Source organism: Mustela erminea, chromosome 21, assembly GCF_009829155.1.
Source record: "Mustela erminea isolate mMusErm1 chromosome 21, mMusErm1.Pri, whole genome shotgun sequence".
In the NCBI taxonomy this organism is placed as follows: domain Eukaryota; kingdom Metazoa; phylum Chordata; class Mammalia; order Carnivora; family Mustelidae; genus Mustela; species Mustela erminea.
Window position 1 is genome coordinate 26138589 of NC_045634.1, and position 15770 is coordinate 26154358.

Consider the following 15770-nt stretch of genomic DNA (forward strand, 5'->3'; position numbering starts at 1 on the left):
GGTGGCTCAGTTGGTTAAATGTCTGCCTTCAGCTCAGGTCATGATCCCAGGGTCCTTCGATCGAGCCCATGTCAGGCTCTCTGCTCAGCAGGAAGCCTGCTTCTCCCTCTGCCTTCAATGCTCCCCCTGCCTGTGCTCTCTCTTTCTCTCTGTCAAATAAATAAATAAATAAATAAATAAATAAAATCTTAACAACAAACATTTTTAAAAAGCCAATGCTTTTGCCCCGTTCTGGAGTTCAGATTAGAGAGAGGCTTGGGGAGTTCAACGAGTCGGCCGCACCGTGTAAAGCAAGGTCTTCATATCTGTTAGGATCATGAGTTCCCCTTCCCTGGACTTTAACGAAGGAGGATGGGGGAAGGGGCAAAAGTGTTGAAAATGGACAGGTAAAATGCAAACTCGGGAGTAAACGAGGCAAAAGCGGGAAGCTCTGAGTTCCCAAATCCCAGTGGCCACAGCTCAAGTGTCTGCCTGGGAATGGAAGCAACGGGGCGGGGGCGGAGTCGGGGGGGGGGGGGTGGTGGCAGCTTTGGAAGCTGTAGGAGGAGGGAGGCTTTCTCTCCCAGCTCAGGCTGCCATCCCAAAGCCCCAAGACCTGTGGCTGAACAAGCCGCTTTTAGGAAAGCTGCTGAAATTGTAACAGTTTAACAAGTGGACCCCAAACCAGAACCCCCTTTATCTCCTACACCATTCAGGGGGACTTCTGACCTGAGATTCCATGGGACCATTATTAAACTCACTCACAGAGGGAATGGGCTTGGTTTAGAGGAGAGAAGCCACTGGAGCTCGCTTTCAAAACTGCCCCTGACAGATACACCGTAGCTCCGGCATGGCTTTCCGACGCCGCGTTCCTGTGATAGTCAATTTCACTGCACACACAAACACGCGCAAGCACACAGCCTCACCCTTAGCCCAGAAGAGGCTCCCCCCACCCCTTACCTTCAACTGGAAAGTCAAGGTAGGGATCTCAGATTAAGCTGAGTCTGGTTATACGGGGCGCTGTTCCTCTGATTCTAGCGAAGCCAAGTTCTCTTAGATGTGTCTCCCACACGAGTACTGAATACACAACAATTCTCTACCATTCTACCTAAGATGGAAATTCAAGGACAAGTGAACCCACTTAGGTAAATGAATAATTTGGAGATTTCTTAAGAAGATCCCATACCAAAATCAATAAGGAATGGAATATTTGATTTCTGATCAAACGAGTAATAGGTATGAGAGTCAGATTGAACGCTGTTTTTAACTCTCCCTGATGATGGACACGTTACCTGTTGTCTCCCTTCTTCTGCACCCTGGGTGTTAAACATTTAGGAACAATTCAGTCCTGTAGTTATGCCCCCAAAGAAATAATAATATAGTAGCAAAAATGTGCCAAAGTTCTTACCCTGTGTCAGGCACTGTGTTAATTACATTGTACGCCTTTGCTCCTTTAATGCACATAACAACTATCGTTTAGATACTGTTTTATCCTCCGTTGACAGAGGAGAAACAGGACAGACTGATCCCATAAATTGCCAAGATTATGCAACCAGCGAGTGGGTGTGAGGACACCGATGTACAACCCTCCGATTTCAAAGCCCTAAGTCACAATGTTCTGCTGCTATATAAAGGGACGGAATGAAGCCAGCCTTGCAAAGGTTGAAAAACCACCTGACACGATGGCCATGTTCCTGTTCAGCTCTCAGGGGCATATTTACTCCCTTTAAAGCATTATTTAAAAGCTTATCAACAGCCAACCACTATTTTCATTATAAGTAACTAGTCAGCAAGTCGGCAAGTGGCGGGGGGGGGGGGGGGGGTGGGGGGGGTGGGGGGGGGTGGGGGGGTGGATGGCCAAATACTCCTCTTAATTATTTTAAAACCAATCAAAATGAAAAACTCAAATGAGCTCACTAGGTTAACAGAAACCAATGCTGGCTCTTTTCCGAATGTTAAGGACGAGCAGTCCTGAGACCATGCTTCCTATATGCCAAGCCTGGTTGTAAGTGCTTCGCCTATATTCACATAATTCACCGCAAACCTCATGGGGACACACCATTATTATTATTCCCATTTTGCAGGTAAAGAAACTGAGGCCTGGAAGACGTCGGTCCTTTAGCTGCATTTCCCCAGCCCGTCTTGGAAAGGCTGGAGGATGAAGCCAGCATCTCTACTCTAAATCGCGATGGGACACAGCCTCTCTGAAAAAGAGAGGCTGAACTATTTACTGAAATATTATAAGCAACTTGGGGATTTCAGGGGGGGTTGGAGACCCAGGCTTGGAACTCCGCAGCCAGGCTGTTTTGATGAGGACAGCCACTACCGAGAGCACACACGTGCCACCAGCCCAGCCCCCACGTCTTGCCACCTGCCAGCTGCCCAATCCACCTCCAGAACGCCACCCAGCACAACAGCGCCACCCTGCGAGGGGACGATGCCTCACAGCCCCCACCACCCTGAGGAGGAGCGCCCGCTCCCAAGTCTGCAAGGGCAAGGGCAGGGGCGACTGGCTCAAACCCACATGGTGCACCCATGCCCTCCGTGCCAGGCAGGCCAGGAAAGCGACCCCATGGCAAGTTCAGCACCCACACAGAGAAATGAGTTTTCTGCCTCCCGCCAACATTCATAAGGCGGGTGTATGAAGTCCCTGGAGGCTGGCTAAACCGAGTACCCTGAACCGGAGGGCTTCAAACAAGAGATATTCATTCTCTCAAGGTGCCGGAGGCCAGAAAGTAGAGGTGGGGCTGTTTCCCCTGGGGGCTTTGAGGGAGAACCCACCCCACGCCTTTCTCCTGCCTCATGGTGGTTGCCAGCCTTCCTTGGCTTGTAGACACGTCATTCACGTGTCTGCCTTTACTTTCACATGACCTTGTGCCCACATCTGTGCTTCTTTTCTTCTTCTTACAAGGACACCTGCCTTATGGGATTACCTTCCTTATATCTGACGCATTTCCAAGGAAGGTCAAATTCATAGATACTGGAGGTTAGGACTTGAATGGCTCTTGGCTAGGGGGTGGGGGTGTTCATTTAACCCTTGATAGTGGGAATGACACAGACAAAGGAAGGGGGGGGGATGTTCAGATGCTGAGTAGTTCCCCAAAATGAGAAATACCACAATACTTTAGTTGCTATGAGGATCCTTCATTTCACATAATAATGAATAAATGATTTCAAAGGGAAAGCTGGATATGCCCAAAGCAGTATGTGGCCTGTTGACTCTCTTAGGAGAATCAGCTAGACAGGAATGTGCAGTAGGGGTGGGGGTGGGGGTGGGGGGTGGGTGTTAATTGCAAAACTAGACGGTTCCTCCCTCTGAAACTCCGGCCATCAGAAGGACCGGGCCAGGCCTAAGTCCTGCTACCACTAACGCCCACAGGCATCTGCCAAGTATCTCTCTTTTATCTTCAAAAAGAGAAAACTTGGCCTGGAGGGGCCATCATGGATTTGAGCAGAAAGATAAATGGAGATTTTTAACTGTGTGTATGAGTTACCCAAGCCATAATTTTTCAGCTCCAGAGGTATATGACAGATGTTTGAAATGTACATTATTTACATAGCTAGTCTAGTCTTCTGGGCTGTTCTGTGCACAGCTCTAACCCTTTTCACACCTGACTATACACATCAAACATATATCCCTTTTATCAACACAGTGGCTTCTGGGTAAATGCAAGCACTGATAAAACAGATCAACACCGGAAAGCACTTCCCAGTTAAGAATGGGAGAGCAGAGGATCTCCTAGCAATCCTAACCTTGATTACCCACATTTGCAGAAACCCAACGAGGAGTCAAAGTGAACCGAATCCAACTCCCCCTCCATCTGTGGAAATAAAAATAAGTCAGTCCTTTGCTCCCCTCTAAGAAATGGAACGTGCTGTACAACAAAGCCAAGCTATCCTCGTGTTCTCAACAAACATGGCTAAGAGAGGATGACACACCCCCGACCCTGACGATATCTGTAACCTTTCCTGTTACTTGTGAGTCTAACTAGCCCCTTACATCCAAAATGGAACTCGTCATTGGTTCCATGGCCCTTGTTTCCTGGCCATACACCACATTCTTCTAACACAAATCTTTTTTTTTTTTTTTTTTAGTATTTTATTTATTTATTTGTCAGAGAGAGAGAGAGTAGCACACAAGTAGGGGAGCAGCAGGCAGAGGAAGCAGGGAGAGGAGCTAGAAGCCTGACTCGTTCTTAGGACTCAGGGATCAGGACCTGAGCTGAAGACAGACACTTAACCGACTGAGCCACCCAGGTGTCCCTTTTCTTTTTCTTTTGTTTTTTAACCTCTTAAATCCAGTTACAAAGAATGTGCAGTTCCTTGTTCTCAAAGAGTCTCCCTTTCCCCTTCAGTCTAATCCCTTCTTCCTCGGCTGATACAGGTTTTCTACCACCTCGGCATGAGTACGACTCAGGTAGGTGAAGCGGCACTTAGTTGACTATTTTAACTGAAACTGTAATATGTTAATGAGTTTCGTGGGGATTAGAAAAATAGAATTATCAGACGAAACCTGCAATTTCACACAGAATACAAAATCTTTTTAATTCATGTCAATAAAAATGTCAATAAACGTGAAGGGAAAATACGAAGCATGTAATATGGGTGGTGCGTGGACACGGTTCAAGTCTTGGGGGCAGTAGGCTAACGTCCCGCAGTGCTGGGAGCACTGGTCTGCGGCGACCGCTCGTCCTCTCGTGGCTTGATCACATACGCCCTCTCGACCACATCCTCGCTGGTTTCCCAGCCTGGAGACCCTCTTCTCTCCCATCGTGTCCTACGAGCCACCACAGACACCTCTCCTGAAATGCTCCTTTCTTCATCCTTGGTTCCTCTCACATCAACAAGCTACCCTCATCCGCCTCCTTTCCCGTCTCCTGAAATCCTCCCCAGCAGTCCTTTGGGACACAGGGAAATCCTCCTTCCGGGCAGCCTCTGCCAAGGGACACCACTCTTGGAACTCCCACTCCATGGACACCAACCGTACCAACCACCCCACCTGACTCTCGGTTATATCCTCTTATTTACTGCTTTCTGATGCTCGGTTCATGGAGAGCTGCCCCGTCTTCTTCCAACTTTTTAAGAGAAATCATATTTTATTCATTCCTCCGATAAACGTTTACGGAGTACCCGATCTGTGCCAAGCTCTGCGGCCGCTGGCAGAAGCGAGCCAGGAGTAGAATACAGACTGCCACCCAGGAACTCAGCAGCTCAGACAGGAGACCCACCTGGCAACTCGTGGCGTGACCTGATGTGGCCACGTGGCTATGACAGACGTACGGAACGGATGTCATGGGACTGATGGACTCCAAAAAGGACACGGAGGAAGATGGAAAGAGAAGGGGGTGTATGAGCTGCTTCTGGAAGGTTTCATAGGATTCCATCAGACCTCTGAAGAAGGGGAGCATGTTCTCGGTAGGGTAGGAGGCATTACGAAAAGTCACAACATGGCAGCAAGATATTGCTGAAGGGAAGACTCCCGAGGCTCCCAGCACCGGGTGCTGGGGAACGCACTGGAAGGAGAGGTAGAAAAGGTGGGGGAGGTTATGCCACGAGGAGCCTTGTTCTAGGAATTCGTCCGCAGGGATGAGAAACACTGAAAAGAGAAATGATGTAACAATAACACAAAAGCCCTCCAGGGACACAGGAAGGATGAACCGGACTAGAAGAGAGGTCAGTCTGGAAGATACCATAACAGAACCGAGGAAGATTTAAACGACACAGAGGAAGAAGGAAGGGCAGATTTTAGAAATATTTAGGCAGTAGAAAATGGATTTTCTGACCAACTGGTTGCACATTCCAATGTCACATAAAAATAGTCTGGGGATTAACTACTTAAGGAAAAGTTTACTCTCTCCTTAAAAATTACCCATGTCATTTCTTTCTGGAGTTACTGCGGCTAAGGTTAATTTAGAGCTGACTACCGCCTACATTCTTACGAACCCTAAGAAAATCTCTGCTCTATCCCATACAGAGGAAGCTCCACGCAGCTTCTGGACCAATCTCCAAAAGCCTGTCCTAAATTCGAAAGTCAGCATGTTTTGCCACCAGCGAGGATCTAACCAGATTTTGTTTCTTGGTTATAACTGTAACTGAGCATAAGCAATCGTGTACCAAAGAATATGCTATTGTCTGAACTGTCCCAACTCTCAGGGGCACAGGGAATTTAAGCCAGAATTGCTCTCTGGGTATAAAAATGTGAAGGCTTTTTATACAATATACTCATATTCTTTTTTTTTTTTTCAAATAAAAACGTTCATGAGAGTGTAAAAGATATTGAAATACCAAGAGAGGTGACCTTTTGTGAGCGCGTTCATGTTCTCCTGGGAAATAAAGAATAAAGTCATTCACCACCACGTGTAATATTCCTCACTTCCACTGGCCTGATGAAAGGAGTCAACACAGGTAGTTTCAAATTAAAACACAGTTGGAGTAGCTGGCTGGAAATGGATCTCTGCAAAGAGGGCCAAGGAGGCAACAGGATGCTGTTTATTAAGACTTGCATACGATTAGAGCTCGGTCCATCATCTCCCACCCCCATTACTCGGATTGCCGGGACAAGCCCTGGGCATATTTAATGCAATGCTGGGGGATGGCGGGAAATAGGATTCTCTTGCAAAATGAGCACTGTGCCCGCATATCCCACATACGGGGAAGCACATGACTCCAATAAGCAGAAAGGGCAAAGGTTATATCTAACGATTTCTGCGTGAGTGCTCGGAAGTCCTGCGATGGCTCATTAAGGAGGCACCGCGGGGCCCAATGCTGTAATGGAAGTGGGGACCAGAAGGACCCGTTACAGACGGGAAGGGAGGTCATGTTACTCGCCGGGGACACAGCTGGTTGGTGGCAGGCCCAGATTAGAACCTCGAGTGTCCATCCTCTCTTCCCAGAAAACTCTCACGTCTCTTAAAATAACAGAACATAAGGAACTGGGACACGCCATCAGCTGTGCCCCAGAATTCGTTTCTATAAAATGAAAACAAATAAGCTCATCAAAAGTGGTGGGCTGGTCATTCCTCCCCGCATTAGTGAGACGGGCAGACAAACCTGATCTCAATTTTCTTAAAACATGTCTATTTGGGCCTTTCTGATGACTCTGTCTTTCCAAATCCTTTAAAGCCATAATATTAAAACTGTCTGCTTTCCTATTCTTTAAAATGCCAAGTATCCGTCTGCAAGAGCCATGACTTTGGAAGTATCTCCCGTTAAGCAACCCCCTTTTATGAACATGCCCTGGAGAACCAGTCTCATGGAAAACTACTTTCCAAACCGGATCTACAGAACGCCCCCGAACTTGATGGCATTACACATGGAACACCCAGGGCTAGGGGAGAAGGCAGTGAAGAAAATGGAGTCAGGAGCCTGATTTGTGTGAAGAGGTCACTGGCCACACCACTAACAGACACGGCTCTAAACAGTTTCACCAACAAAAGCTCTGGCCCCTTGAAAATTATCCCATGGAGGTCTGGGATCATGTTTTCATATGTAAAGCACTAGGAATTATACAGCTATTTCCCTCTTAGGGGAGGGAGGTTTACTTTTATCTCTAGTTAATTGCTATAGTCATTTCTAGTTTTAGAAAACGCAGAAGAATGATCCCACCTCCATTTGATCTAACCTCTTTTCTTCTTCAGAGAATGCAATGCACATTGAGTTATTCATTTTGATTTGAACAAAAGGCAAGATTTCCCCCCCTTCTGTCCAGAAACTACCAATGGGAAATTAATATTCAAGATGAACAATGAGTTCATCCCATGGCCCCGGGACTTGCTGGTTGCCAGGAGGAGGCCTGTGAATTCTTAGGATTATTTTAGATTTGGTAGTATGAATTGGGAGCTTACATAGTCATAAAAGCTGCGGTTTTCAAGATTTAAAGTTTCAGAATTCTCTATTGAACTGTGCTTCTACAGGATCTCTTTTTAAGTTTTATATGCGCCTATCCGAACCTCTTGAGTTTTCATGTAGTTTATCCTGAAGCTATATGAAAAAGCCCAGGCTAAATGTCAAGCCTATTGCTATAAATCACATTTCAAACTGGTAATTACTTATGAGTGGAGAGAGGGCTGTTTGAAATGGTGCTGTCTCATTAGAAAGCTATTATGGAACGCCTGCAATTCTGCCTTAATAAACAGAGTGAAACTTCCAGTATCTACTGCATGACAGGTACGCCAGACCAAAACAACAGCTATTAACACTTCCAAGGATCTCTCTCTCTTTCTCCTTTTCTAAAGCTAAAAATTAATTAATTAATTAATTAATTTCCCCCCATATTTTCTAGGAGTATTTGTTGGGGTGAGGGATGGATTTCTAAAAAGAGTCTCAGCTGAAGTTATTTTAAGTTCCTTAAGTAACTGGGTAACTTATCTTGTCCTTTGAACTCAGTAACAAAAAAACCCTTCTTAGTGAAAATGAACTGTGATAATACCAGTCATCATCATCCCAAATGACTGGACAAACAGAAAGAAGAAATATGAAAAGACTCATGGGTTTCTCAGCCGCTTCATTTTCTATTCCATTTTATGTGACAAAGGCTCTGTTTGTATCCAGAGTCACTAACTTGATACAAGTGGATTTCCTTTACATTTCTTAAGAGGAAGAACTTCCTGTAAATGATCTCTGCATGTTTCAATATACTCTCTATTCCTATCAGGCCTCAGATTTGGAAAAGAGCCATATTTGAAAAGGAAATTGATAAGATACCCCCCCACACACACACAAAAGATGCACATGACTGATTTCATCCATTCTCCCAGTGTTTATTATAAGTGTCTGTCTTAATATTACTATCTTACTATTGCCCTCCATTAGCACTAATACCTTATATTCCATGTTCTAGCTAACATTTATAATGATGCATGAATGATAGCTTTCCGTCCCTGGGAAAAACCATATTATATCCAACCCTATAGCCCCATGAGAATCTAGCAAGGCACTCTGCTCTTAGGGGACACTCCAGAAAATGCTGAATGAATGACAGCTCTTCTTGCCCCATCTCTCCTGTTTCTTTTCTCCGTGGGTACCTAACATTCAATCTGCATAGAAAACCACCAACCTGAAACAGCTCATCTGTCAATATCACTCTAAGACCAGCTTACCATTTGCAGGTCAAGAAATGAAAGAAAAGAGAATCAAATAAAATTAAGAGTTTCTTCCCCAAGCCCTCAAAAAGACCCTGCAGAGAAGTACTTTAGCAAATAATGAAAATGTGCTGGTAATGTACTAAGCCAAAGACAGATAAAAACAGGCTCCATGGGAATATGCCTGAAATTGTTAAAGAACTCACAGGTTTGTTGAAGAAATTATGGCCACCTGCCCTCCTAGAGCCTAACACCTGGGGTCAGTACTGATTGCTGAAGAGGGATTCAAAAAGAGGGGAGCCATTCAGTGTGGAATGAAGACATTCAAACCCAACCATTTGAAACCTGGGATTATCTAAACACTCCGTGCAGACATGCGTTTATGTACATATGTGTTTTGCGGTTAGATTTCGACTTAGGTGTGTTTCAAAATTTACTATCCCACGTCTGAAGAATGTAGCAACCACAGCAGTGTTTAACTGAAATTACTAAAGTATCAACTGTCCTTGTCACTTTGCAAATCTGGCTTTTCATGAAAGAGAAAAATCAAGGGAATCTTATTGCCCAAATAGTACAACATCCTTCTGTTGCCAGATTTTGCAATAAAAAGATGGTTATTTTATTTAGGTTTTATATTTATGGAAATGTGGTTACAAGACATTTTTAAAGCATGAGATCCAGGCCCCAGTTTAAAAAAACAAACAACAACAACAACAAAACTTGCTGTTTTAGGGGAAAGATAGCAGAGCTACACTGTGAATACCAACCACAAGCGTAAAGCAATCTTGCCAGTTAGGACAGGGCTCAGAATGACTCCGACTAGTGTGTGGTTTCAAATACAGCCTCAGCTCTTCCATCACATCACCTTCGGCAGAAAATGAATTCTTTCGAAATGAAGAAGGAACAGAAATTGATGTCTTCTACATCACTGCGTACAAGTGGTCGGCAATCCGTAAGGAGAAAACAAGGAAGGAGTTGCAGGATTTTCCTCCCTCAGCATTTCCTCCGGTACGCTATCCCTTGGGTTCCCAAGTCACAACCAAAGCCATTCCGTCGTGCTGCCTAAAGGAACCGACTCCTTCCAAAACGCTTTTTAACAGCACTGCGTTTTACTCTACCAGCCCTTTCCTGAAGCCCTCGCTCCCGTGTACCGTTGTGTTCGTCCTTCCTGCCTGACATGCAAACACAGCCTCCATGCTTTCCATACAGCCTAATTCAAAGCCACACATGTTAGATCCACACCGAATCATGGGAGCGTTCCATCCGCACGCACACCATGACCCCACGGAATGCATTCAATGAGCGCCAACGGAGTTCTCCGCGTGCACCTCGGACGAGCCTGCGGCGTCCGTGGGGGCTCTTCCCCGACTCAGGCCATCCAGAACCGTGCATGGAACCTGTTCTCTTTTAAGAAGCCGGGGCTGCTGAAATGCCCACTAGGATAACTGGCCACAAGGCAGGAGCCGGCAGCTCGGTCCTGCAGGCGGCCACAAAAGCTGCCGGAGGCTGCCGCGCCAGAAGCTTGCTGTCATTTATCTCCTGCAGCCCAAACGCCCGGCACGGCCCCCTCCCTCATTTTACCTAACTAATAGCTCTCCAACCCCATATTGAGAGGGCCTGCTGTGGATCTTGCCGAGGTACAAAATGGTGGATGGGAGCTAATTTTTCCCTGCTTTCCCCATAACTTAGCGCATCCATCACCGGCCGGCCTCCCACCTAAGCACCCCGGCAGCGGCGGCGCACCGAGCGCGCCCCGCGGACCCGGCCCGGGGGAGGGGGGGACGGAAACGCGGGTACCCACCTGATGTCATGTAGCCCCGCGAAGCCTGGGGCGCGAAGGCCGCGGGGAAGCGCTTGTGCAGGCGGTAGTCCTTCTCGCTGCGGGACCTCATGCGGTCCGAGGCCCGGTCCGAGAAATCCGAGCTAGGCCAGGCTCGCCGCAAGGTTGTGCTCCGGGTCTTCTTCATGGTGGGGAGCGCGCGACCTGCCGCCCCGATCCCGGGGGCCTCAGCGCCGGGGCGCAGCGCGCTGCTTCATCCGTCTACGGCGGGCACGACCCGGGCGGACTCTGCGCACATTTTCCCAGCCCCTCCTCGTCGGCGTCTACACCGCCAGCGGCGGGTCCGGCCCTCCCCACGCCCCCACACACCCCCACGGCGAAGGCTCCGATTTTACACACGTCCCACAATGCATTACACTTCATTTGCAATCCGCCCGGCTTATAGCTTCCAGATTCCTGGGGGGAAAGGCACGTTAGGAGGCTCCCCGGCCAGGAGGAGGCGGGGAGGGGGCGGGCGGGGTGGGGGCGCCGAGACTTGCAGCGTGAAAGCAATGGGAGCGCAGACAATGGCCCGATTCAGCGCAGGAGTGCTTAGCCAACTGTGAGCCACGGCACAAAAGACCCAAACAAATGAGGAAGCCGAGGCCTCCGGGGCTGACCCGGGATCGGGCGCCCGGGAAGCCGGAGGGGCGGCGGCAGGCCCTCGGCACCCGGCGGCTCAGAGCGAGGCGTGGGGCTGACAGGGTCCAGGTCGTGTCCCCCAGGGCCTTTCGGCCGCGCGGCCCGCAGTCCCGGGCGCAGGCTGGCTCTGCCTCCCCTGCAGTCCTCGGGAGGCAGTCTTCATTACAGAGGCTCGGATGGGGGGCGCGTGTGCACGGGGAGCCGAGCCGGCTCTGCAGACAGCAGCTGCGGCAGGCGGGCTCCTGCGGAATCCAGGAAGAGCCCGAGTCGTCCTCGCAACTGCAGCGCCTCGTCAATCTTCCTCCTTGCGAGGCTCAGGGTGGTGTGCGTGCGTGCGTGTGTGTGTGTGTGTGTGTGTGTGTGTGCGCGCGCGCGCGCTCGCGCGCCGACACGCATGTGCCCCCCTACACATGCATGCTCCTACTTACTGGCCGAGGGGGCGTCGGGAGCCATGGCTGCCAACGAGGCCGTGCCTGCCGATCCACACCCGCACGGTGGCACCGCCGCTCGGTCGCGAGCGCGCAGAACAGCTCTTGAAGGGCAGGAAGCAGGGCAGCCGCCCAGTCTCATGCTAATCACCGAGCTGCCTTAAGTTAGAGCACCGATCGCGGCAGGCTTCTCTTTTTCATGTAAAACAGTCTGCGGCGGCGCGGGGGCCGCGGGCCGGCGCCCCGGCCTTGGAGTCAGCGCTTGGATATTTACATATTTTTAGGATGCTCCCTCCCCCTCGCGGAGAGAGCGAGAACCCCCTCGGTGGGAACCGGGAGGTCTGCGGTGCCCTGCCTGCCCCACCTGCGCCAACCCCGAGGCGGGCAAGAGCCGGAGGAGGGGGCGCCACCGGGAGCCCCTGCGACAGCCGCAAACGCCGGGGCACCTGGTCCACGCCGCCTGGGAGACGCAGAGGTGGCGGCCTCTGGCTCTTCCTCTCTCGCCCTCGATCCCCCGTGTGAGTCACCAGCCGCCCGCTAACCTGCATTCAGGTTCTTTACACCGCCCGGCTCTGCACAGCTGCTTCGGGTCCAGCAACCAATCACTAAAGGACAACAATGCGCGCGACGCGGGGAGGGGGTGGATGCGCCGCCCCGGCCGAGGCGCGGGGCCCGGGACGCGGAGGTCACGCCGAGTTAAAGGCGCGCGGTCACAATGCTGCGAACCCCGACGACGCTGGGCCGCTGCCGTTTTTTGTTTTTGTTTTCAAAACGCTCATACCCCCGTTTGGGTTTCCAAAAACGCCCGGGCGTGATAAGCAGCACAAATAAACCTGATTTTTCTTTTCCAGCATTGTTTCATTTAAAATTTTTTTTTGCGTTTAAAAAAAAAAAATCACTAACGATGCAACGTTCAAAATCATTTTTTTTAAATGCTGTAGTTTCGTAGACACAGCTGCCAAGGTGCAGAGACAAGGATATGAAATCTTTATGGGGCTATGATCTTATCAGGCTGATACAGCAAAACAAAAACAAAAACAAGAGCAAAACCCAGAAAAACAGCAGGCTCTAAGGATCTAAATGGTTAAAACTCAAGAGTTCTAACGCAATTCGATGCTATTCCGAGGTTTGAATGGGAGGGGGGCGCTGCAAGGTTCTTGAAGAACTATGCGGAGGGGGCGGGGCTTAAGCCACAAGCATTAGATAATCTAGAACTAGAGCTTCCATTCAGTGTCTTAAGGCTGCGCTCTGTCACCTGGAGCCAGCGGAATTAATCCATCTCTTGGATGCTGGGAGGGAAACAGCCAAGCTAACAAGTAAAATCACTAAGTATCATACGGAACTTATATTTACACTTAACAAAATTGAGTACTATCTGTAAGACAATTAGCTAACGGTCAGTGGCACTTTTAAAAAGTTAGGAAAGCCTAGCCCCCCAAAAAGGCACATTTTGCTAAAATGTCTTCTTTACTGTGATAACAGAAAGGCTACAGCATTAGAAGCTATAGAAGGCTAAATGAGTCCGGAAACATAGAGGTAATATAAAATAATTGTATTAATGACTGCTCGAGATACTGACATTTAGATAGCTCAATCCAATTCAACATACAATTACTCAGTACCTCCCATGAGCCAAAAGTGGTGATATGAATGATTATTACAGTTATGACTGAAGGCTAATGGTGATTGCTGTGGCACTGTGGTATTTACTCTTTCAGCAAAGAATTACTGACTGTCTAGAATATGCCAGCACTGTAATGCATGCTGGACAAACAGAACACCACACACAGCCCCACACAACTAATGGTCTCGGTAGTAAGCATAGAAATGCACAAAGTGTAACACTTTCTATGAAGAAGAAGAAAAGCCTCCATTTAAAAAAATGACAGTTCATCTGAGGCTGGGTTGAGGAGTCATCCAAGCAAAGAGTAGGGAAAACCGTGTTTCAGAAAGTGGGAATAGTAGCACATGCAAAGGACCTGAGGTAGGAAAGAAGTGTAGCTTCTGTTGGAAGAAGTTAAAGAAGGCCAGTGTGGCTGGAACTGGAGCATAAGAGAAAGGCGTGTGATGAGGTCATGGAGGGAGGCGAGAGCCAGATCATGTAAGGACTTGCATTAAGGGCTTTGTATTCTATCCCAAGTGCAGTGTGCACTGCTGAAGGGTTTTAAGCAAAGAAGCAAGGGATAGTTTTAGAATTTCTATATAGAAGGGGCTCAGCAGAGGGAATCTGTTTGAAGGAAAGGGTCAGCCAGGAATTTGCTGGAGAACAAGCTTGAATTGTCCTTGATCTAAAACTGAGAAAATACTCAGTGTGTATGAAAAAACTGGGGTGAGTCGATGGAGATTTGGGGAGGAGAGCTACACTCAGCCACCTCTGAATGCTGGCCTTGCAGGGGAGTGGCATTGTCTAGCGCCCATAAACAGAGTACCGCTGAAGGCAAGGTCAAAGACCCAGACACAGAAGAATCAGAACAGGGTTGGAGCAGCTGAATGGGGTCAGATGGTCAAGTAGGCGAGGTAGGGACAGTTGTGTAATTTATCCATCCAAATCAGACGACAACATCAAAAAAGGTTATTATGAAGTAAAGGCTTGAATCTAGCAAATACCATATTATGAAACTGATCTTGTCTGAAAAAAAGTGGACGTGGCGTCCTGTTATCGTAGTCACTGCTAAAATCAGGCTCAGTGTGTCCACTGTCCTATGGAAACATTCACTCTGGTCATATGCGATCTGTAGGTCCCGCATCCCACCAATTTCAAGTCTCCTAACCTACATGAGACGACCATGTATCTGGGTTATGAACTGGGTTAGGAACCTCACAGAAGCTCAGTTACATAATCCAGTATTCAGTACTCGAAAGTTTAGAAATAAATGGAAAAATGATAAAGCAAACCAGGTTTACAGTATTAGTGTTTTTTAAAATCAGGCTTAAGAATCATTTGTGCACTTGGTATTTACATATCAGATTAGAGACTATCAGATTAGAGACATTTATTAGATACACATTTGCTTTGCAATTCTAATCCAAATGTACACTTAATTTTAGACTTGTAACTTTAAGTTGAAAGGTATTAAGAATTCTGACTTTGAAGTTCTCATTTAAAACTTCAGCTTATTAGGTTTTTAAGAATTTAGTGAACTTAAGAGTTATAAGAATATAAACTCCATGAAGGCAAATAATTTTTCTGTTTTATTCATTGTCGCTCATTGTTCTGTTTTGTTCATTGCAGCATCTCCAGTGGCTAGAACCACTTGGCATGTATTAGATGACTAAAGAAGCCAGAGTTAGTAGTCCGGAAGATTTTGTTTGAAATCTTCCCAGTCATACATACTAATAGCTTTTTAAAAATTCAATATACCAAATTTATAAATGCAACTTAAGTTTTTTTTAAGATTTTATTTATTTATTTGACAGACAGAGATCACAAGTAGGCAGAGAGGCAGGCAGAGGGAGAGGAGGAACCAGGTTCCTTGCAGAGCAGAGAGCCCAGTGCAGAGCTTGATCCCAGGACCCCGGGATCATGACCTTAGCTGAAGGCAGAGGCTTTAACCCACTGAGCCACCCAGGTGCCCTGCAACTTAAGTTTTTAAGGGAATGTGCTTAACTATGTTTCTAAATGGAACTAATCCTTGAGTAGAGGGACTTTAGTCAAAATTTGAATCAATCAAATGTTTTTCAAAGTTCCCCCAAGAGTTACAGTTTTTATTTTATTTTATTCTTTTAAATTTACAAACACAGCTCACTGAATCTAAAAACTTCAGCACATTTTTATTTTTTCAATGTGTATCTCTAGTAAAAGAAAATCCGATTTTTGAATTT

At 47.5% G+C, this 15770-nt stretch overlaps 1 protein-coding gene across 6 annotated transcripts in view; it reads right to left on the reverse strand.

Moving 5' to 3' along the window:
* Positions 1-15770, reverse strand: part of STOX2 (storkhead box 2) — a 246384-nt gene that overhangs the window by 96296 nt on the left and 134318 nt on the right. The window contains exon 1 of one of the 6 annotated variants that reach the window (XM_032329338.1): positions 10861-15281. The exons of 4 other annotated variants lie outside the window; for them this stretch is intronic. In XM_032329338.1, the coding sequence (XP_032185229.1) occupies positions 10861-11026 (166 nt within the window). In that variant the 5' untranslated portion in view covers positions 11027-15281. Of the gene's footprint in view, positions 1-10860; positions 15282-15770 lie in introns of those variants that run through there. One more of the 6 variants, XM_032329343.1, reaches the window with a different exon arrangement.